This window comes from Microcaecilia unicolor, chromosome 10, assembly GCF_901765095.1.
Source record: "Microcaecilia unicolor chromosome 10, aMicUni1.1, whole genome shotgun sequence".
Lineage (NCBI taxonomy): Eukaryota > Metazoa > Chordata > Amphibia > Gymnophiona > Siphonopidae > Microcaecilia > Microcaecilia unicolor.
Genome location: NC_044040.1, coordinates 185,040,689 through 185,064,857, shown reverse-complemented (window position 1 = coordinate 185,064,857; position 24,169 = coordinate 185,040,689). Strand labels below are relative to the sequence as shown.

Genomic DNA, 24,169 nt, shown 5'->3' with positions numbered 1-24,169 from the left:
GAACAACAGGCTCAAAACTGAGATAGCCAGAGCCAGATTAAGGCACAGGCAAACTATGCATCTGTCTGGGACCCAAACGTTTAGGGTGACTGTAGCTGGTGTACTGAGGACTCAGGATCCTAGGATTGCCAACTCTTTAGCCTATTTAAGGCTTATACAGATTTGTTAACTAACTGTCTCAAAGTCAAAAGGATGGCTAAAGTGTCTGGGCATTTTTTAAGAGTTTAGCCCTCTGCAACTTTCCAGCCTCTTCCCTTCCGTACAGAGACTGTGGTAGGATCTAGCCAATGGAAAGGCTGCTCTAGTCACATGAATGAGGAAATGAGCTGCAAAGGCTGTGGGGGAAGCTGAGTTCTGCATAGGACTTTGTAGAGAGCCACTAGAACGAGTGAGTGTGCGGAGGGAGAGCAGTATTGAGAAGAGATAGAAAGGGGTGAAGAAAAAGAACTGGTAGAACATTCAAGAACTGTACGTGATGGTGGGCAGAGCTGGCTGAGGGACAGTACTGACTAAATGAGCACATGAACAGCAGAGTTAGTGCTTTTCTTTATACTGAATTGTATCAAACACAGTTTCCTTCTGGTGTTCGTAAGGTGTAATATATACAGATGTGTACACAGAAGAAACAAATCTTCGCAAGGATATACAGTATGTAGCAGCACAGTGAAGATGACTCAAAAATAAGTAGACGATGCTTCAGATGGTGCAATAAACTGTTAAACCATCTGAAGCATCGTCTACTTATTTTTGAGTCATCTTTGCTGTTCAGCTACATACTGTAATATATACAGACAACATATCAAGGTACAATTGAAAAGTTAATATTAACCAGTCCCAATCATATTGGCATCGTTAGCCTATTTCTGCCATATCTTCCTGGTCTCTATATCTGTCTCTCAGTGATCCATCTCTCAACATGTAGCACAGAGTAGCAGCTTAGTACTGATATCTGTATTAGCAGTACTGCTCTTGTTTTTCTCTTTTACTATCTTGTATTGATTTTTTATCATGCTCAGTTGGAAAAGTAATGTCCTGTGTAAACTCATTCTACTACTACTACTTAACATTTCTAGAGCGCTACTAGGGTTACGCAGCGCTGTACAATTTAACAAAGAGAGACAGTCCCTGCTCAAAGAGCTTACAATCTAATAGACAAGTGAACGGTCGGTCTCTGCTATTGTGTCAGGGTCATGCCACCATTTTCCTATGATATCGAAATGTTAATGTTTATACCATGTCCGGTAGATGAGTCAGCCTACATTATAGGGTCTTTCTTCATAATGGAATTTCAGAAAGCCTTCCCTAAGGTAAATAAGACTGAGTGATCAATCATGACTCTTCTGTTGCTGGCACAAAGCTGCATACACAGAACAACAACAGGATAACCAGACACCTTGCTAACCAAAGGGTAGTCCTTCCCAGCTAAGTATGGGAGATGGGGAGGATAGGGGGGAGGAACTCGGGGCACCCGAGTGTAACACCCCCAGAGGCTGTAAAAGAAAGAAAAGAAAACCTTATCTGTCCAGCGTCTAATAGAGAATTCCTAGGCATAGAAGGAGAAGTAGCAATATTGTTTTTATTATTAGCCTCTAAAAGAGAAAGAGAAAAAGAGACTAAAGGGCTCGCTTCCTACCTGCTGGGAGACTGAGAAAATACTGAGGCTAAGGTCACATGGCCAGGGCTCCTATTGGCTCTCTAGAGTCAGAGTTTTTCTCAGTCTCCACCTGCTGGTAGGCGAGCACAACCCATCAGTCCAATCCTGGTCCGGTCCGGAGGGACGCTAAGGAAACCAAATTTACAAAACTACTTACCGTTAGAACTTTACTGCTTAGTTGGAGTGTACTCTGAATTCTTTATAGCACTGTGCATTTCACACATACTTAGGACGAGGAAAAATAAATACATTCAGCATCAATGAAGGAGCTGAAAACATGGCAACAGCTGAAATTACACGTCTTTCTTTCCAGAGCCTGCTGAAGGCATCCCCTGAACTTCAAATCTCAGACACATAGGGGAGCTATTGTTTTAAAAGTAAATGAAAAATACCTCTTCTGGGATCTCAACGCCAGGAGTTGCTGGAACACCTGTCATGAAGTCACTTGTAATGAAGGTTCGAATAACTACAGATCTCTGACATGAAGGCTGTTTTTGTAAGAGATCCCGATCAAAATGCAATGGTGTCAGAATCACAGGCATCTGACTGATTTTCCCAGCATAACCTTCAAGAAAAGGCAGAACACTTCTTTAATTTGTTTTGCTAAAATAAATACAGCATTTCAATTAACAACAACAAAAAAGGGAAATCTACAAGTCTACAGTTGCAAAAAGTAAAGTACCATATAGATGACTAAATGCCAGGGAAGTAGAAAGTTGTCATTTGTGATGCCATCAGAACCTCTGCATGGGGAAAGGGAGCATGTGCAGGAATATTTTTGACTGGGAGCTCGGGGGGGGGGGGGGATGCTGGTGTTGTAAGTACATTAAACCAAGGAGAGATTTTCTTTCAAGTTGAGGTTGGAGTTAAGCCTTGCAGCTAGTTGAGGGGTAGGGGGAAAAAAGGGAAATGTGTACAGTAGGGATGGGCTTTCATTTGATAGTGCTAACGGGAAAGAAAATACACCTTTAGTGCATACTCTTAAAAAAAAAAAAAAGACTGCACACTCATAATGACATTTGTTCTGGATTGGGTGGAGGAAGAGACATGAACATTTTCCAGCTGTCTATCCTTAGTGTATAGTTTGTTGAATGATTTGTGACTTTATATGTCATGAGGCACTGTAAGACTGCTGTGATTTGCAATGTATTTTGTTTGAAAGATTGAAAATGTTAAAAAAAACAGAGTTCATTTTATAGTAGTTTTTCCACTTCACTGTGAGAAACTATAATGCCCCCTGTAAAATAATGAAATGACACATTTTACTTTATTTTGTCATTTTGTTTCAGTACTTTTACTTTAAATATAGCCAGCCACTATCCAGTCTGAACTCCATTTATCTTTTTTTTCAAGATATGCTGTACAGCTGCTTTTTTTTTATTTTTGTATGTACCATTTTATACATAGCAGCATAAGAACTGAGTAAATATGCTAGTCAACTGTCCAATCCTCTTGACACAAATTTTGTTATGCCCTCGGGTAACTCTGGATCCTGTCTTTCCGGGATGCACTGCTTAAAGTAGCACAGTTAACACTGAAACCTAGCAACACCACAGAATCACGTTTATCCTGGTTAGACACATGAACATATGCATTAGTTTGGCTGTGTACTGTAACAATTTGCATGATTTAAAAACCCTATAAAACAAATCCTATGGCAACCTGAATGATCATGTGTGTCAATAATTTTTGTAGGTGATTCCAGAAGAGACTTAAGGCAAATTCCTCTTCATTGCCCATGCATTTTAGCATTCTTGAATAATATTTTCTTACCGAAATTAAGATAACAAATTTTAGAAAAAAAGGCACGTTTTCCTTTATTAGTCACGAACCTGGTGAAATCAGGTACAAACTCTGAAACAAACCATAAAAACTGAACAACAGGCTCAAAACTGATAAAGCCAGAGCCAGATTACGGCACAGGCAAACTATGCATCTGCCTGGAACCCAAAAGTTTAGGGTGGCTGTAGCTGGTGTACCGAGGACTTCAACTTCAACTTGACTTAACTAGACATCTACTCTTGGGCTAATAGATCAGAGTCTGTGTAACGCTGGCGGGGCTTCTCCAAATAATACTATTTTTATACCATTACTGGATATGCGCATCACTGTAGAAGGGTGTTAAGTATTAGGGTAAAATATGTCCCAACCCAAAAAGCTTATAATCTAAATGGGTGCCAGAAGAAAGGGGAAATAGTGACTTGCCCAAAGTCATAAAAAGTGTTAGTGGCAGAATCAGGATTTGAACTCTGGCTTCCCTGTTCAGTCCACTGCTCTAACCACTAAGCATCTTCAACATTTCCCCCACCTGTCTCACTGATGAGATTAGCTAAAGCTTGTCTGCAATAAATTCAACAATAAATTCTCTCTCCACGGATACTAAGTCAAAGAACTTCCAACCCTTATTAAAATGTACTCAACCACCATAGAATTGTGAGGAAGTTGTTACTTCTTGAATCCAGGAGCTTTCTGGACTTTATATAGAGTCGACCTTCTTGTTTATAAATGCTATCGGGGGGGGAGGGGGGGAGGGGATGAGGGGGAAGTGCATCTCCCGCATTCTCATCTGCATATTCCTTGAGGATTTTGTGAATGGGTAATGCCACAGCTTTCTAGGGGTGGGGGTGTCAAGGAACTGGAGAATATCCAATGTTTCTTCCCTGGTTCCTCCTCCACCTCTAACTTAAATGAAATAGCCTCAGCCATTTCCTGCACAAAATCAATGAATGCAAGTTTGTTAGGAGGGGAGTTTTTCTCATACAGTGGAGATAGATCTGATGAGTAAGCTAGTTGATCCCTCAGATAACATCTCTAGTTCATAAATCAGAACCACAGGAGCACTCAGAGTCAGACCTTGAAAAGTATTCCAGTGGAGAAGTCTGAGTCTTTGCCTGTCTCGAATTACTGATATCTGTGTCACGCCTTGGACAAGGGTGCCAAGACACCAGAAATCTCTAATCCCTGTGCAGCCATCATCAACCTCAAAGCTCTTCAAGAACTTGATGTTGATGCCTCTCCAGTAGGCAGTACTCGAGTCCTGAAGACCGGTTGGATCTTTCTCTAAATCAACATCGAGTGTGTCAAAGCTGCAAAATCATGCCAAGCAAAGATGCGCTCTAGCTGCTCATTAAATCTCCTCAAGAGCTGATCAATGAAGGATGCCATTGCCAAAGTGTGGGGAATATAGTAGGCGGGGCCACATTCTCCTAAGTCAGTTGGGAAGTAGTAGATGCTAGATTTCAGGTCCTTGGAGACTGTTGCACCCTCCTGCTACAGAGCAGGATAAGTAGTCCTCATATCAGGGGCATTTCTACAACATCAACAACCTCTTTGCACCTCACTGAAGTGTGGGGCCATGTCAATCTGCCTGGCATTCAGCATCACAAGCCATCAATGTCAAAGTCAAAGATGAATATTTCCTCTTCTTCAGGTGGGACTCTGATCATTACCAATCCTGACAGCCTCTATCAATGCTCAATGTTGAAAGTACACTCTCAACGCCAATACATGTCCAATGCAGCTTCGAGACCCATAGAGACTGATGTTTCTGATGCTGCAGTTAATAGACTGGACTTCTCAGTGTGAAAAATCTGTTCATTCTGCTTTTCATGAACACAAAGACCTCTCTTGAACCATCAGTGAATACAATTAACAAGAACGTGATCATGTTCGGAAACAAGGCATTGTAGGCTCAGATTCTGGGTAACCATGATGGATATGGACCTGGTGTATTGGGTACAATTCTTAAAGCCAAGTGAAATCACATGGCTCAATTTTGACAAAAATAGCCCAGGCTTCCGTTGAGGATCTCAGGCTTCCGGTTGAGTACAAAAAATAAAGGAAACTTGGAAATGACTGAAAACAAGACACTACCAAGAAAAATTACTACATAACAGCAGCAGGCCTAGGCGAAGAAATGTTTTTCAAAAAGACACTTAAAATAAGAAGCATGTCTTGATATGATCTCTGGTGGTGTCCAACTGATCAGTTTAACTGAAGGACGAAGACCAAGGTGGTTCTATGCAACAATGACAAGGAGGAACTGGTATGCATGTGTGATGAATCAGCTCAAAGCTTCTAGTAATTATTAATCTGGAGAAGCTATCCCATGCAGGATCCACTGGTGATATCACACACACGATGAGAACTTGCTATTCTGCTTGCCCTCAGAAAAAGCCTTCAGGTAGACTTTCCAAGCTGCTAGAAATACAAGAGCTTCTTTAATTGACTGTCAAGAACCAATTGAGATAACCCACCACCTTTGAACCAGCTGGAATTCAAGAGATTCAGAATTTTATAATCTTTGTACTTCAGCAGTCACACCATGCAGAGTACGAATACGGCAAACTGGTGGAAGAAGAGATTTCTAAGAAATCATGTCTAGCACGATTCTTTATATAATGGCATTTACAATGGAACAAGGACGGATAAATCACCTCTTCTGTGCTTTGTGAATCTCTCAGCTATCATCCATGCCAGTGAATAAGCATAACGCAGATTTGTTCTCCAGTGGCATGAGAAAGTACTGGTACCAAAAAGCTCTCTATGTACTTCAATTCCCTCAATAACCTCTATGTGTCCAATCTCACATACTTTTTAATTAGCCAGCTCCAAATAAAGCCTCCTTGCACTTTTGTTCCGTCTTTCTATGGGTCTTATGTAAAAGATTCTCCATCATTACCCATCTTCTATTCACATCTAAGGGCACGTCTTCAAACTTTTCTGTAAACTCCCCAAAAGGCTGATACACTAAAATGCACAGAATTTTGTGCAAAATAGCAATTTTCTAATGGAGGTTTTTTTTTTCTACAATGACCTTTGTGTGCAAATGAGTCTGCTAGAAAACTTATGGACAATAGCCTACTGGAAAGGAAAAAAAAAACTACATCCCATCAAGGTACAGGTATAGTTTTCTTTTTTTGGGAAAGCAAGAGAAAGGACTGGAAAGCCAGGCACCACATACTACTACTAATCATTTCTATAGCGCTACTAGACGTATGCAGCACTGTACACATTATATGCAGGTACTTTCTCCGTTCTTAGAGAGCTTACAATCTAATTTTTTTGTACTTTGAGCAATAGAGGGTTTAGTGACTTGCCCAAGTTCACAAGGAGATGCAGTGGGAATCAAATCCAGGTTTCCAGGATCAAAGTATGCTGCATGCAATAACCATTAGGCACGGAAATGGGGCAGGTGGGAAGTTAAGGCCAACCAAATTCAGACTCTTAAGGTTCAACACTAGATGAAAGGTGGTACCCTGCTTTTTTGGAACTACAAAGTGAATCAGGCATCTTCCCTGTCTCTGCTACTCGTGAAGAACCGTAACCACCACATCCAGAGCGAGCAAGGACTACACCGTTGCCTGAACCTCCAATGCTTTGTTGCCCTTTTTTTTTTTTTTGGTTACATTTGTACCTCGTGCTTTCCCACTCAATGCGGCTTACAAGGGGCAATGGAGGGTTAAGTGATTTGCCCAGAGTCACAAGGAGCTGCCTGTGCCTGAAGTGGAAATCAAACTCAGTTCCTCAGTTCCCCAGGACCAAAGCCCACCACCCTAACCACTAGGCCACTCCTGTTTTGACAGGAGACTCCAAAAAGAGAGGTGCGATTGGGTGTTTGTGTTTAAAAAAGTGATTCAACAAATTTTAATAAACACGTAAATCAAAGCAATGTCCATTATAATATAAAATTAAATTAAGAAAGGAACACCATTGACTTACAGAAAAGCTTACAATCCAACTAAAGAACATTCATTGAAATGCACTGGTTGCCTGCTTCCCAAAGGAGCTAAGTATCCTAAATAAAATGCCTCAGCAAAAAAACAAGTCTTAAGGTAAATCTTAAATTTCTTCAGTGATGGTTCAGATCTAATGTTTAATGGAACCTCATAATAGGCAAAATAAGTCTATGATTGTTTATAGAATATAAACATCAAGCAGGGAAGTAAGGAATGGTTAGTTTGGTCAAGTATTCTGGGAGTCCAGTATGAACTGCTTTATGAGTCAGAGAAAGAATTTTCTAGTTTGTAGCTATCCCTGAGAATATCCAAGACCAATTGGTCTGACGTAATGGAGGCCCACTCCTCCAATAAAGCCTTGAAGGTGACCTCCCATCGGCTGTGGGGAGGAATGGGACGCCTTGTCTCAATGGGTAGTGTGGGATGCCCTGACAGACCTCCCCAACTGGGGAACAGACTTCCTATCCAAAAAAAAAAAAAAAAGAAGACTGCCTACCCTGAAACCACCTCTGCCCAAACTGCTAGCGGCCTAGTCTGCAGTGTCTGCTTTCCCAAAATCTAGATTGGGAGGATCCGGCACTCGCATGAATGGAACTTCTCGCTTTGTCCTCCAGCGGGCACTGCAGTGTAGACTCTCCCAGCTCCTTGATCAGGTTACTCAGATCCTCCCCAAAGAGGCATTTGCCCCTGAAAGGGAATTTCACCAGCTGATACTTGGAGGCCGCATCCGCAGTTGCTTCTGAGCCACAACTGCCAAGGACATACCCTGAGCCAAGGGTTGGAGCATATCATAGACTGCATTCACTATGTATGCAAGTCCAGCCTCCAGCTGGATAGATTGGGCACATCTCCTGCCACCACTTCAAGCTTGTACTACAAAGGAGCTACAGATGGTCGCCTGTTTCTAAGGCCACCTCAAAGGACTGCTTTAGATCGTGCTCAATTTTCCTGTCCTGCAGATCCTTTAAAGCAATACATCCATCCGCTGGAAAGGTGGTCTTCTTCGTGACCGCTGCCACCAGCGAGTCCACACTTGGTAGCTGGAGCTTTTCTTTTTCTTCGGGCAACAAGGGGTACAACTAGGCCATGGCTCGCCCCACTTTGAACCCCATGTCCGGAGACATCCATTCCACCAAAATCAACTCATGTATATCTAGATGCATGGCGAAGGCCTTAGAGGGCCTCTTAGGCCCTTCATCACAGAAGAACCTTGCCCTCCTGAGGAGGAAGCTGAAAGGTTCTTGACAGAAAGCGCTGCCAACGCCTCAGAGATCAGCATGCTCAGCTCTTCTTTGCTAAATATTTTTATTTTTGCTACATTTGTACCCCGCGCTTTCCCACTCATGGCAGGCTCAATGCGGCTTACATGGGGCAATGGAGGGTTAAGTGACTTGCCCAGAGTCACAAGGAGCTGCCTGTGCCTGAAGTGGGAATCGAACTCAGTTAGCCTCAGCATCTTATGGTCATCCTCCTCCTCAGGACAAAGCTCAATGTCCTCCAAAGGCTCTCTAACTGAAGGTTCCTCCGGTCTCATCTGAAATAGGTGAAGGAGGAGGAGAGTCCCTCTCAGCCACAGCACAGTGATCCAAACGGAACCTCTTGGGAACAGAAGGAGCAGAGGACAGGGAGATAGAGGGAGCCTGAGGTACCCCTGCCTGACTCTGCCGCAGCAAGTATGTCCGATGCAGTACTAACACAAACTCAGGGGAAAACATGCCTCACACCTTCCAGCTAAATCAGGCAGCCCAGAAGGAGAAACAGTGCTCTCTGAAGCAAACTGCCAGTTGCTGAAGTAGGGGAATCCACAGGCCGCAGTACAAATGGTGCCAGCACACCATCTTAAGAAGCACTCACCTTCTCTGACCTACAAGAGGAGCAGCGGCCAAACGATTCACAGTGGGCTCTGCAATGGGAGAACCACTTGACCGACTTCAATGGGAGCTGCCATTGCGTGTCTGAAATGGGAATTCCCACCGGACCCACAGGAGCCCCCTCTCCCCCGAGAAACTGCCTAAACTGCCCTAGGTACTACTCTGGATAGGAAAATAGAAGGGAGGCTTACTGGCTCTGAGCTGCATCAGCCCCCTCCCTGCACTGCGCTGAATACACAGCTGCTTCTAATAAAGGGGAAAACAGCTCTTTTTTCATTTTTCCCAGTTATAGGAACCAGCTGCTGAGCCTCGTTTCCCAGTCCAACAGGAGGAGAGGGACACAGGCTGAAGGAGACAGGACTCTAGAACCTAGAGAGATGGCCTCCTGAAAAGAGACTGCCCAATAAGTTCAACTGCAACAGGAACGCTACCCAGAGCTCAGGGCAGAGCTATGACCACCCACCTGCTGGAGATAAAAAAATACTGCCGGGCTCAGCTAGCAGGCTAAGGTTATATGATTCAGCTCACTTCTGTGTTCTCTATCTCCACCTGCTGGTCAAAGGATATGACTAATCCACAAGTTCTGGGATAATGTAAGGATGCTATGAAAAATGCCTTTGGTATTGCTCCATGGTGCAACCGCACCTCGAATACTGTGTGCAATTCTGGTCACTGCATCACAAAAAGATATAGCAGAATTAGAAAAGGTACAGAGAAGGGCAACGAAAATGATAAAGGAGATGGGCCGACTTCCCTATGGAGGGAAGGCTAAAGTACCTAGGGCTTTTCAGCTTAGAGAAGAGATGGCTGAAGGGAGATATGATAGAGGCCTATAAAATACTGAGTGGAGTGGAACGCGTAGACATGAATCGCTTGGTTACTCTTTCCAAAAATACTAGGAGGCACATAATGAAGCTACTAAACAGTAAATTTAAAACAAACTGGAGAAAATATTTCTTCACTCAACATGTAATTAAACTTTGGAATTTGTTGCCAAAGAATGTGATAAACGTAGTTAGCTGACCAGGGTTTAAAAAATGTTTGGATAATTTCCTAAAAGTCAACAAGTCATTATTAAGATGGACTTGAGAAAATACACTGCTTATTTTCTAGGATAAGCAGAATAAAATTTGTTTTACTGTTTTGGGATCTTGCTAGGTACTGGTGACCTGGAATGACCACTGTTAGAAACAGGATAATGGGCTTGATGGACCTTTGGTCTGTCCCAGTATGACAATGCTTAAATTCTTATGTACTGCCCCCTAGTGGTTTATAAACTTACTCTTCAACTTTTACACATAACTGAGTCTATTAGAGATGTTCATCTTAGCAAAATGGCTGGATAGATGCTCAACACACCTACTTACCAGATTCCCTCAAAATATTATGAGCCTCAAAATCAGCTTGCCGTAACGTGCTGAGGACTCCTGTTGTTAGGAAAGTCGGTGTGACATCTGTGGGAGATTCTTTAACTGGTGGACCAAATACATAGATAACTCTAAAAAAAAAAAAATACCACACAAAAGAAAAAAAATATCTGCTTATGAATACATTACAAACATCTTTTTCTGCTCAAAACATGGTCTTATTTGAATCTGAGCTCCAGTAATATAACAAAGAATCTTCTTATATTTAGGCTCTGATTTTAGAAGCCAAAAGAAATTCCACAACTAAAATGCCAGATGAGGTTAAAGAATTATATGTTTAATGTTTTAGCATAATCGCATGCCTAAAAGCAACAAGAACTCCTGCCAGCAGTGCAGATACCTGCTCTGTGGGTCCACTGGGTGTGTGAACATCCTTAATATTGAACAACTTCTCCACTGCATCCAGCAAGTAATGTGCAGAGTTGCAGAGTTTAAAACCTTCAGAGTAATAAGATCTCTTTAATCTGGGACAACTATCAAGCCATAGAACTCTGATACAATGATTATAGATAGATCAATGGGCTAGGCTAATTTAAAGTGGTGGAACATAAAATGCTAAGCACAGTTTTCTTGACAATAGGAGCTGTGCTGAGTTTTCTATAATACTGCTTTGTGACCAGTAAAACTATTTAAAGGGTTAACAATTTTGTCAGTTTATCTCAGTGGCGTAGCTACGTGGGGCCTGAGGGGGCCTGGGCCCCCGTAGATTTCAGTCGGGACCCCCTCCCGGCAAACCCGCCCCTGCCGCCACCTACCTTCGGTTTTGCTGGCGGGGGACCCCAATCCCCGCCAGCCGACGTCCTCTCCGACTGTTCTGCTGCTCAGAAAAGTATTTTTCCTTCAACAGTTGCATTCTGACGTCCTGCACGTTGTATGTGCAGGACGTCAGACTCAGAGAACAGTTCTGTTCTCTGAGTCTGACGTCTTGCAGTCAGCAAGCACGCAACTGTTGAAGGAAGAAGACTTTTCTGAGCAGAAGAACGGTCGGAGAGGACGTCGGCTGGCGGGGATTGGGGTCCCCCGCCAGCAAAACCGAAGGTAGGCGGCGGCAGGGAAGGGTTTGCGGCGGGAGGGGGGTTTGGCAGAGACGGGGGGGGGGGGGGCGGCAAAATGTGCCCCTCCCCTTGAGCTCTGGACCCCCCTCCCACGGAAGTCTGGCTACGGCCCTGGTTTATCTTATATTTTAGGAATTTTAAAGAAAAAGGGAAATTCAAAAGAGCGGAGTATTTAACTATACAGGAGTTCTTAACCAGAGGTGTGGGAAGAGGCGAGACAGGGTGCAAAAATCAGAAAGTTCACTGAAACCTTCTCAACAGGGTGAATGCAGTTATTAGGACAGTTTTTAAAGCAATTTACCCACGTAACTTAACAGTTAACTGGGTAAATTCTTCAGGCTGAAAGCTTCACAGTATTCACACACGTACATCTTTACCAGTGAACTTCACGTCAGCTTAAGTTTTCAAAGTGTGAAGGTAAACAGCAGAAATGCTCTCACTAATGGTGACAAAACTTAAGATTTGGGTTTTTTTTTTAACTTCATTTGTGCACTACTTGTCCAGGTTGCACAACCATGTCACGACAAAGGCTGTGGCCAAATGACTAAAATTACTGAACTGTTGTTGCAATTCTTATTAACAAAATGTTTTCTAGTACATGTCATTTGTAAATGGTCATTTTATTCAACAACATTATGTACAATTTATGTAGCATGTAGCTTTAAGTGGGACTTCGGTAGTATAACCATGTACTACCGTAATTTCAGCAACATATTAGCAGTTAGAAGGTAACATATGTAGCTGTCAGTCACTTGTGGACATACAGTTTAGAAAGATGGTGCCAAGGTTTCGTTGATCAGTTAAAGGGGTGCGGGAAACAGAAAAGGTTAAGATCCCCTGCACTAGAATTTTCATTCTGCATTCCAATTACCTATTACAAAAAAGTGAAAGATTTAGGAGTTATAGAATAAGACCCTCTACCTGTTGATATTATGACACATGCGTGGTATAAGCTTGGCTAGAAACATGAGAGATTCCCAATGTGGAGTATCTTTACTGGAGATCCCGCATACATAGCTATATGAGCGACAGTCACCCTGTGGGAAGAAACAGCATAAACAAAGCATACAGTGCTCATTACTTTCATGCAAAGGCAGCAAATCTATATTCTATGCAGAGGAGTATCATATAGCTATTTAAATAGGAGTAATGAACCTAGATAAAGAAGGGAATGTACATTTCAAGCAGTACTTTATCAGAGCTGATATGAAAAGTCACTCGTGCTCTTGTGGGTACACAAGACAGTATTTTTTTAGGGCACTCATGGGCTCCATGGAAGATGCACATACCCATGTGGGCAGCACATATATCAAATGCATGTTACTGGCAGAGAAATATACAAGCAAATGATATCTAACTAATGAGACAATATCTATGGTAAAATTATATATAATCATACCTGATAATTTTCTTTCCATTAATCATAGCTGATCAATCCATAGACTGGTGGGTTGTGTCCATCTACCAGCAGGTGGAGATAGAGAGCAAACTTTTGCCTCCCTATATGTGGTCATGTGCTGCCAGAAACTCCTCAGTATGTCGATATCAAAGCTCCATCCGCAGGACTCAGCACTTAGAGAATTACACCCACGAAGGGACACTCTGCCCAGCTCACCACCGCCGAAACGGGGGAGGGGAATTAACCCAGCTCATCCCCACACAAGTGGGGGAGGGGAATCCGTCCAGCTCATCCCCGCGGAGCGGGGGAGGGACACCACACCCGCCGATGCGGGGGGATCTGGCTTATCCTGCAACCGCAACCGCGGGAGGAGCTGACTGACCCTAACACCGCCGAAGCGGGAGGGGTACAAAGCTGCCCTACAGCCGCACGAAGCGGGAGGGAGTGCCGGCAGAATTTTAAGTCTCAATCCAGCCCCGTAAAACGGAGGGGAGAGGAATGCAGCAGCTCACTGTAACACAAACTCGTCTTAACTCTTGAAGAATCCAAGTGAAAAAACTTGAACACGAAGTCTTTCTGAAGTAACTGAAGACTAAACTTGAACCTGAAATGCAACCAGAATAAAAACAGTACAGATATCTGGGAGGGGCTATGGATTGATCAGCTATGATTAATGGAAAGAAAATTATCAGGTATGATTATACATAATTTTACCTTCCATATCATCAAGCTGATCAATCCATAGACTGGTGGGATGTACCGAAGCAGTACTCACCCAGGGCGGGACATTGAAATCCCTGACCTCAACACTGAAGCTCCAAACCGGGCCTCCGCCCGTGCAGCCACAGTCAAACGGTAATGCTTGGAGAATGTATGAGCCGAAGCCCAAGTTGCCGCCTTGCATATCTCTTCCAAGGAGACGGATCCGGCCTCTGCCATCGAGGCCGCCTGAGCTCTCGTGGAGTGAGCCTTCAGCTGGATAGGCGGCACCTTCCCCGCGGCCACATAAGCCGCTGCAATGGCTTCCTTGACCCATCTTGCCACTGTAGCTTATCGTCTTTCCACCAAAACCCACTTCTCCTCTTCCTCCACTTTCTATCTCAGTTGATAACACCCTCATCCTCCCCGTCTCATCTGCCCGCAACCTCGGAGTCATCTTTGACTCCTCTCTTTCCTTCTCTGCGCATATCCAGCAGATAGCCAAGACCTGTCGCTTCTTCCTCTTTAACATCAGCAAAATTCGCCCTTTCCTCTCTGAACACACCACCCGAACTCTCGTCCACGCTCTCATTACCTCTCGCCTGGACTACTGCAACTTACTCCTCACCGGCCTCCCACTTAGCCATCTATCCCCCCTTCAGTCTGTTCAGAACTCTGCTGCACGTCTCATATTCCGCCAGAACCGATATACTCATATCACCCCTCTCCTCAGGTCACTTCACTGGCTTCCGATCAGATACCGCATTCAATTCAAGCTTCTCCTTCTTACCTACAAATGCACTCAGTCTGCTGCCTCTCACTACCTCTCTACCCTCATCTCCCCTTACGTTCCCGCCCGTAACCTCCGTTCACAGGATAAATCCCTCCTCTCAGTACCCTTCTCCACCACCGCCAACTCCAGGCTCCGCTCATTCTGCCTCGCCTCACCCTATGCTTGGAACAACCTTCCTGAACCCTTACGCCAAGCCCCCTCCCTGCCCATCTTCAAGTCTTTGCTTAAAGCCCACCTCTTCAATGCTGCGTTCGGCACCTAACCCTTACCGTTCAGTGAATCCAGACTGCCCCAATTTGACTGCCCCGATCGGACCGACCGTTCACTTGTCTATTAGATTGTAAGCTCTTTGAGCAGGGACTGTCTCTCTTTGTTAAATTGTACAGCGCTGCGTAACCCTAGTAGCGCTCTAGAAATGTTAAGTAGTAGTAGTAGTAGTAGTGTAGGCTTAGCAGCCTGCAGACCCTTACGAGGACCTGCAAACAGGACAAACAGATGATCCGATTTCCGGAAATCATTGGTCACTTCCAAGTATCTGATGATGACTCGTCTCACATCCAGATATTTAAGAGCAGAGTACTCCTCTGGGTAGTCCTCCCTACGAAAGGAAGGGAGACAGAGCTGCTGATTCACATGGAAGCGAGAAACAATCTTGGGCAGGAAGGAAGGCACTGTGCGAATAGTCACTCCTGCCTCAGTGAACTGCAGAAAAGGCTCTCGACATGAGAGCGCCTGGAGCTCGGAAACTCTTCTGGCTGAAGTGATAGCCACCAAAAGACTGCTTTCAACGTCAGGTCTTTCAGAGATGCCCTCGACAAGGGTTCAAAAGGCGGCTTCTGCAATGCTCTTAGTACCAGGTTGAGATTCCACGCAGGCACCACTGAGTGCAGAGGAGGGCGCAGGTGATTAACTCCCTTGAGAAAGCGCACCACATCTGGCTGCGAAGCCAGGGAAGCACCCTTCAGGCGGCCCCTGAAGCAAGCCAGAGCCGCTACCTGGACTTTAAGGGAACTGAGCGACAGGCCTTTCTCCAGACCTTCTTGCAGGAACGCCAACACTGAAGAAATTGGAGCAGTGAAGGGAGAAAGTGAGCCTGCTTCACACCACGCTGCAAAGATACGCCAAACCCTGGCGTAAGCAGTAGAAGTAGAGCGCTTCCTCGCTCTCAGCATAGTGGCGATGACCTTGTCTGAGAAGCCCTTCTTCCTCAGACGCTGCCGCTCAATAGCCAGGCCGTAAGACCAAAGGGGGAGGGATCCTCCATCACCACGGGACCCTGATGTAACAGGCCCTGCTCCACTGGCAGCCGCAGAGGATCGTCGACTGAGAGCCTGATCAAGTCCACATACCAGGGACGCCTGGGCCAATCCGGACCCACCAGGATTACCCTGCCGGGATGCTTTGCCACCCGGTCTAGCACCCTGCCCAACATGGGCCAGGGCGGGAACACATAGAGGAGCTCTTGTGTCGGCCACTGTTGGAGAAGAGCATCTACTCCCAGGGATCGAGGGTCCCGTCCTCTGCTGAAAAAGCGCGGCACTTGGCAATTGGCCGATGACGCCATCAGATCTAGGCTCGGCTGGCCCCAGCGCTTCGTGATGTCCAAGAACGCCTGAGCAGATAGCTGCCACTCTCCGGGCTCCAAGGTATGGCGACTGAGAAAGTCCGCCTTGACATTCATGACTCCGGCAATGTGGGCCGCTGAAAGCTGCTCCAGGTTCGCTTCCGCCCACTGGCAAAGATTCATAGCCTCCTTGGCTAGAGGGGCGCTCTTGGTACCTCCCTGGCGGTTGACATAGGCCACAGCCGTGGCATTGTCCGACAGGACCCGTACAGGCTTCAACACCAGTACCGGGATGAACTCCAAAAGCGCCAACCGAATGGCTCTGAGTTCCAGGAGGTTGATAGACCACTTTGCCTCTGCAGGAGACCAGAGCCCCTGCGCTGTCCTTCCCAAGCAGTGGGCTCCCCAGCCCGACAACGAGGCGTCCGTCGTGACGACAATCCACTCTGGGGTCACCAGAGGCATTCCCGCAGACAACTTGTCTGTCTGCATCCACCAGCTCAGCGCCTTGCGCACTGCTGGGTCCAAGGGAAGGCGCACAGCATAATCCTCCGACATCGGAGTCCAGCGCTGCAGCAAAGAGTGTTGAAGTGGTCTCATATGAGCCCTGGCCCAGGGCACAACTTCCATCGTGGCCGTCATAGAGCCCAACAGCTGCACATAGTCCCAAGCCCCAAGGGGAGAGGCTACTAGGAACTGGTCCACCTGAGCCTGAAGTTTGACAATCCGATTGTCTGGCAGGAACACTCTGCCCACTTGGGTGTCGAATCGAACTCCCAGGTACTCCAGGGACTGAGTCGGGCGCAGCTGGCTTTTCTCCCAGTTGATGATCCATCCCAGGGAGCTCAAAAGAGCAACTACCCGGTCCACAGCTTTGCCGCACTCTGCATAAGAGGGGGCTCGGATCAACCAGTCGTCCAGATAAGGATGGACTTGTACCCCTTCCTTTCGTAGGAAGGCCGCGATGACCACCATTACTTTGGAAAAGGTCCGCGGAGCAGTAGCCAACCCGAAAGGGAGGGCTCTGAACTGGAAGTGTCGTCCCAGGACTGCAAAACGCAGAAAGCGTTGATGAGGAGGCCAGATGGGAATATGCAGGTACGCTTCCTTGATGTCCAAGGATGCCAGGAACTCTCCTGCCTTCACTGCCACTATAACAGAGCGGAGAGTCTCCATGCGAAAGTGCCGCACTTTCAAGGCCCGATTGACCCCTTTGAGATCGAGGATAGGCCGGACAGAACCTCCTTTCTTTGGTACCACAAAGTAAATGGAGTAACGTCCCTTGCCAAGCTGACTTTCTGGCACCGGAACGACCGCGCCCAGGCGGATCAGATTGTCCAAGGTCTGCTGCACTGCCACAGCTTTGACCGGAGACTTGCAGGGAGAGAGTACAAACCCGTCTTTTAAGGGTCGGCAGAACTCTAGTTTGTAGCCGTCTCTGATGACTTCCAGCACCCACGCGTCTGAAGTTATTGTGGTCCACTCGCCCAGAAACGAGGACAGCCGTCCTCCAATCTGCACTGGGGCGTGGACCAAGACCCCGTCATTGGGTACGAGACCCTGGGGGAGGACCGGAGGGAGCACCTCCGGGACGGCGGTCTCTGCGAAAGGAATGCTGCTTGGGGGAGAAATTCCTCTTGAAGGAAGAGGGGGCAGAGGAACCCGACTTGCCCGGGCGGTACCGACGGGCTTCCTGCAACCGTCCTCTGGAGGTACCGGGACGAGTACTAGCCCGAGCCCTGACCTCTGGTAATTTCTTGCCCTTAGACGTGCCGAGATCAGTCACGATTTTGTCCAGCTCGACCCCAAAGAGCAGCTTGCCTTTAAAAGGCAACCTAGCCAGGCGGGATTTAGAGGCGTGGTCAGCAGACCAATGTTTCAGCCAAAGCCACCGCCGCGCAGAGATTGTCTGAGCCATGCCTTTCGCTGAGGCCCTCAAAACATCATACAGCAAGTCTGCCAAATAGGCTAAGCCCGATTCCAGGGCCGGCCAATCAGCCCTCAAGGAATGATCCGAGGGGGAAGCCCGCTGCACCATAGTCAGGCACGCCCTGGCCACATAGGAGCCGCAAACTGAGGCCTGCAAACTTAAAGCAGCCGCCTCAAAGGACGACCTTAAGGCCGCCTCCAATCTTCTGTCTTGGGCGTCCTTTAGGGCCGTGCCACCTTCCACCGGCAACACCGTTTTCTTAGTCACCGCAGTGATTAAAGAATCCACGGTAGGCCACAGATAGGCCTCACGTTCACTCACAGCCAAAGGATAGAGGCGGGACATAGCCCTAGCCACTTTAAGGCTCGCTTCTGGGACATCCCATTGAGCCGAAATTAAGGTGTGCATGGCATCATGCACGTGGAAGGTTCTAGGCGGGCGCTTCGTCCCCAGCATAATGGCAGAGCCAACAGGGGCTGAGGGAGAGACGTCCTCCGGAGAGGAAATCTTCAAAGTGTCCATGGCCTGTAACAACAGGTTGGGCAAATCCATCCGAGCGGGGATCCGTCTCCTCCAAGGAATCCGCAAAGGACCGTTGGGAGACCTCAGACACGCTGCCCTCATCTACATCGGAGGAGACAAATTCCTCCAAGGCCTGGGAATCAACCCGAGGGCGTTTACCTCTGGGAACCTCAACCTCTTTACCAGACGAGGGAGCAGGGGCAGCGTTTTGCATGAGGAAAGCCTGATGCAGCAGCAAAATAAACTCGGGGGAGAAACCCCCCAGACTGTGCACTTCCGCAGCCTGGGCAACAGCCCTAGACGCACCCTCAACCGGCGCTCGCAAGAGCGGGGGAGAGACATGCTGCGCATCCAAAATGGCGTCCGGCGCGACACTCCGCGAAGGAGCCGCGCGGGAAGAACGGCGCTTAACTTTAGCCGCTTTTGTGCCGTCGCCCAAATTAAGGGCGTTCATGGCATTAATGTCTCCAACCTCAAGGGCGGCCCATGAAGAAGCCGTCCGAGCCGCGTGGCCGGCCAAGATGGCGGAGGCGAGGAGCGGGGGATGGGCTATGGCGGGAAAAACCGCCACGCCGGAGGAAGGACCGGGACATTCATCGGTCACGAAACTGTCACCCAACAAGGGCGAATCAGGCTGTAAGACCCCCGCATCCCCTCTAGAAGTGCTCAAGCGATCCGGGGATCGACCCTTTGCGCCCTCGCCCGCCGACGCCATAAGCCACGAGGAGAAGAATCGGGGAACCCCCTTCCCGCTATAAAAAGGTAAAAATTACCTGCTGTCTGCTCCGAGCTGTAACGAACTGGTGTCCCAGTGAGTAGCTGCAATGAACGTTTAAATAAACGTCGAAATAAACGCCTTTAAGGACGTTTAAAAATTTTTTTTTTTTTTTTTTTTTTCTCAACGGAGCCAGCGGGAGGGGGGAGAAAAGGAGGGACCTGGCACCACCAGGTTTGCACTTGCTCAAAAGAGCCCTCAACCCCAGGCACTCAACAAAACCTAAAAATTAGGCTTGGAGGCCTAGCCAGAGCTGCTGCTGTGTGTGACCACCACCTGCTGAGATAGAGAACATACTGAGGAGTTTCCGGCAGCACATGACCACATATAGGGAGGCAAAAGTTTGCTCTCTATCTCCACCTGCTGGTAGATGGACACAACCCACCAGTCTATGGATTGATCAGCTTGATGATATGGAAATAATAATTTGTCAATCTGCATCCCTGGATGGCTGGCTGGGTTCGTAACCGTATGCAAATGAGCTACCACCACCACACACTGCTCCAGGGAAGCAGAAGCACACTCCAACCTGCTGTACATCACACGCCATCTACTGCAACACACCTTAACTACTATCCACCATGATCTGCCAAATTTAAAATAGTGTCTCTGTCGGTTCTGAAGTGCAGAACTGACTCCGCGTGTTTTCGTCTAACGCAGACCTCCCATTTACACTGCGTCGAAAGCACCTGTAAAACTGGCTTTTGCAATGACAATTCACAAGGGCAGACTTTGGAAAAAAGTTGCCATTTTCTTGCCAGAACCAGTATTTAGTCATGGACAACTGTATGTGGCATTTTTCCGAGTTCGAAAGACTTCGGATGCAATTATAAAAGTTATATATGGTCCTGAGCAAGGAAAGCGTTTCCCTCATTGTGGCAAGATTTTCACCAAAAATGTTGTATGTAAATAAATTTCCCATATGTAAAGGAGGATTATATTTTTCTAAAATCTTTCTAGTTATTTTGTATTGTTTTACTTTTATCAAATTGCATAAAGCCAAAACATAAGACAAAAAAAAAAAAAAAAAAGCACTTGGGGCAGCATGCAGAAGGGGGGTCCACGTCCCCTGCCCTGGGAGGATATTCCTGCATTGTAAAGCCTTATCAGTTATTGCTTATCATAGGATATTCCTGCTAACGCTTCCGTTAAAAACATAATGGCCATTAGACGATAGCCTTGTTAGGGCCCGTTTCATTTTTTCACGAAACGGGCTTTTTTGCTTGTACCACCATAAAACATGAAGTACTATAATAGAGCTGAGTTAGTTGAAACATGTTCGAGCCACTGAAAAAGTTCATAGCTCAACCCACTCTATCAAGATCAGTAACTATGTTTACCTTGCATAATATATGCATAATATAATAATCTAAGCACAACATAAAAACAGATTGTTTTCTTAATTTTTTCTGATTTGGAACCAGTCTATCACACACCTCTCTATGCAGAACGTTCATAAAAATTCTAAAAGCAAACTGTACCTTTCATGTAGCAATCAATATATTCCCAAACTACACAAGGCGCTTTCAGATCAGTTATTTTTAAAATTTTAGCAGCTGCCCTGCACTTCTTCTGACCTCCTTGGGGCAGCCGTCTTTGCAACTCAAATTATTTCACGTAACATAATAATGGCATATGTGAGGTCATTTGTCAGGTATGAGTCAACATGGAACAATCAGGTTCGGTAAACATATGTCCAATGTGTTGCTCTTGTTAAAAATAACTGTCCCAGGGGCTCCTGAGAGCAGCTTAAAGAATTTCAGAAATAAGAACTGAACTGCAAAATGTTTAATTCATGCAGAGAGTATAATGATTTTTCATACATGGACTTCCAAAATACCATACAGTACTCTGGCCTCATGAGCAGTTAGAGAATTTTATGAAGAAAAGGGCAGATACTGAAAAAAGCTCCTAGACACATGCTGCCTTCTGACGTTAACAAAGGATCAACTCTGGGCAACAAGCAGTCCAAAATGGATCTCTTGAGTCTTCTTGCTACATGGTTTTCATTTCATTTTGAAAATACTTCGAAAAAACACTACAATATGATGGACTTCCTTTAAGCCTTTTAATGATAGGAAGGAGACCAGCATTCTTTTTCTTTCATATAAAAATAATCTTACTTGGGGTAAATGACATTGAACAGCACAAAGATGTTTTAGGTGGCCTGTATAACTCTACTAATCCTGTCCTCTGGGCTCAAAGAGGAGAGACCATTGCAGGCACTATTAAAGCCTGCAGAGGGTCTTCCACAAGAACTGTTTGAAATTCAGACTATGCAGAATCATATTTTTCACAACAGTAAGACAGGAAGGCAATTCGTTTTCCATATTAATTGCTCCTTGATCCTAACACACATACAGACAAGAGCCACATGGACGAATAAGCCAGGTGAAGCATCTGTTCTCAGCCTCCGTGGCCATATCTTTTCCCCCCTCCCAATTCTCATTTCTGTCTCCTTTTCAACAGTGCTTTCCAGTTTGCACTTCTTTTATTCTCCCAGCATTCCATTTCTGCTGACATGCTGAATCTTTCCGCCTACCGTGCCCTACATTCAGTAACTGACGTCACTAACCTGTACACCCACAGTTTTGATTGGCAGCAAGAAGGCATTCAGTGAATGTAGGCTTGTGATCTGCATCAGTTTCTCCTGGTCCTCCTCAGTTGTGCAGGCTTTAACTCTTTGTAACAGTGTGTGTGGCTGTGTAAACAAGAGCACAAAAGCACTTTGTACACTTTCTACCACAAGGCACATTTATGAGAAAATTCAGTCTGAAGGCAGTACATGTTCAAGTTATGGTGTAACATATACGCAGCAGCTAAACTCCTGATGTATTTCAATTACTTGTAGCACGGGTTTCTACTGTAAAAAAACAAATGTCCAAACAACTTCAACCTTGACTCTTTATTACTCTTTTAAATAGCACCTTAGAGTGCTTCAGTGTAAGGGAAGAAATCCATGTAAAAGATCAGATTTATAAAGGACAGCTGCGTACAGGCAGAGAGAAAAAAAAGGAACTATATTAAAAATAAACAGTAGGTAAATTATATTGGTCTAGGAAAGAAAAGCAGAAAAGTTTCCATTTCAGGCAAAAATGTGAAAGCAATAAAGATTCTAGAAAGATATGAAAGTAGAAAGGAAAACAGTAGAAGATACAAGAAAACCACAACTTTGATTCTGAGATGAATGAAGAACCAATGGAAAGGAGAGGTGTGGGAATAGTAGGGCTGACTTAAAATCAAGTACACAGAAGCATTTTGGATAAGCTATAAAGATACTGATGCACAGAACAGGAAGATCTGCCCAGGACTGGAAAATTGGGGCTCAATACCCTCAGAAAAGTACATCTCTCTCTAGATTACTTAAGCTCAGGAATTATATGGAACAGTAACACTTTGGTTCTGTGACCACAGTTCCTCTCTCACAGGTGCCTGCTGTGTACTAGTGCATACAGCCCTTCTCTGACAGAAGAAATGGTGCTACTGTAAGGCTGCAGAAAGAGCTATGGTATAGACAAAATAGTTCAACCCAGAATGAAGGGATGACAATTACCAGTTGCTTTCAACATTATTCCTTTGATTTGAAAATATAAAGGATCTAAGGAGTACCACAAAAAAAAGTGATTAAAATATGTCCACATAGTTCACCTACAAGTATTGGTGATGTGGCCATGACCTGCTAAGCAGAGTGCAACGGGATCCCAGAAACAGTCCCAGGGCTCTACAACAGGCTGCAAGAAAACAACCCCAGAAAGGCAAAGCTGCCACTAGACCCCATAAGAATAGGGAAACTCCTCCAGACCAGAGTCTAAATTTCCCTGATAAAACAGATGACAAAAAATGATATCCCTGCGTAATTCTGATGTCATCAACCATTTAATTTTAAATAGGAGGAAAAACCCTCAAATTCTAAGGGCACACTCCGTTGTTCATATCGCCAACATTAGGGAGGTCCCTTAAATCATCATGGGTAAAAAACCTCCTTATCTCAAAAAATAATTTATATATACGGCTCCTGCTCTACTTGAAACAACACACCGTCTATTTTTTATATAAATATAAAATTTTTATATAAAAAATAGACAGTGTTTTGTCTCAAGTAGAGCAGGAGCCGTATATATAAACTAGTAAAAATGGCCCGTTTCTGGCGCCGATGAAACGGGCGCTAGCGGGCACGGGACTCCCTTCCCCTCCCCTTATGGTACCTGTTCGGTCGGGGCAGGAAAGAAAGAGCCCCCTCTTTCCTGCCCGTAGCGGAGGTGGTAGCTTGCATCGTGTGGGAGTCCAGCTCTCGGCGTTTCAAAATGGCCGCCGAGAGTTGAAGTCTCGCGAGGCAGCTTGAACTCTCGGCGGCCATTTTCAAACACCGAGAGCCGGACTCCCACACGATGCAGCAAGGAAGCCACAGGTACGGGAGGAAAGAGGGGGCTCTTTCTTTCCTGGCCCGACGGAACAGGTACCTCTAGACCACCAGGGAGACATGCGTAAGGGGAGGGGAGGTGACGGGGGGGAGAGAGGTTGGTGAGGTTAAGAGTGTGCTACCGTGGGTGGGGTGGTAAGTTGTAAGGGGCAGGGCTATGTGGCAAAAGGGGCCGGGTTCATGTGCATGTCAGCGGCGGCTGGGATTTGTTGGAAGGGGAAGAGTAGGAAACACTGCTCCCCATGCGTTAATTTGTTTTCGTATTCCACCCTCGAAGTCATCACGTGTGACGCGAGGGCGGGGCATGAAGATGTTGTGGCTT

The 24,169-nt window shown here is 45.9% G+C and overlaps 1 protein-coding gene across 1 annotated transcript in view; it reads right to left on the bottom strand.

Annotated features, from left to right (window-relative positions):
* GMPS (guanine monophosphate synthase) overlaps nt 1-24,169 on the bottom strand; it is an 85,623-nt gene that overhangs the window by 2,395 nt on the left and 59,059 nt on the right. The window contains exons 12-15 of the mRNA XM_030216485.1: nt 22,003-22,128; nt 12,667-12,782; nt 10,631-10,761; nt 2,047-2,219 (exon numbers count right to left, since the gene is read on the bottom strand). Of these exons, the coding sequence (XP_030072345.1) occupies nt 2,047-2,219; nt 10,631-10,761; nt 12,667-12,782; nt 22,003-22,128 (546 nt within the window). The remainder of the gene's footprint in view (nt 1-2,046; nt 2,220-10,630; nt 10,762-12,666; nt 12,783-22,002; nt 22,129-24,169) is intronic.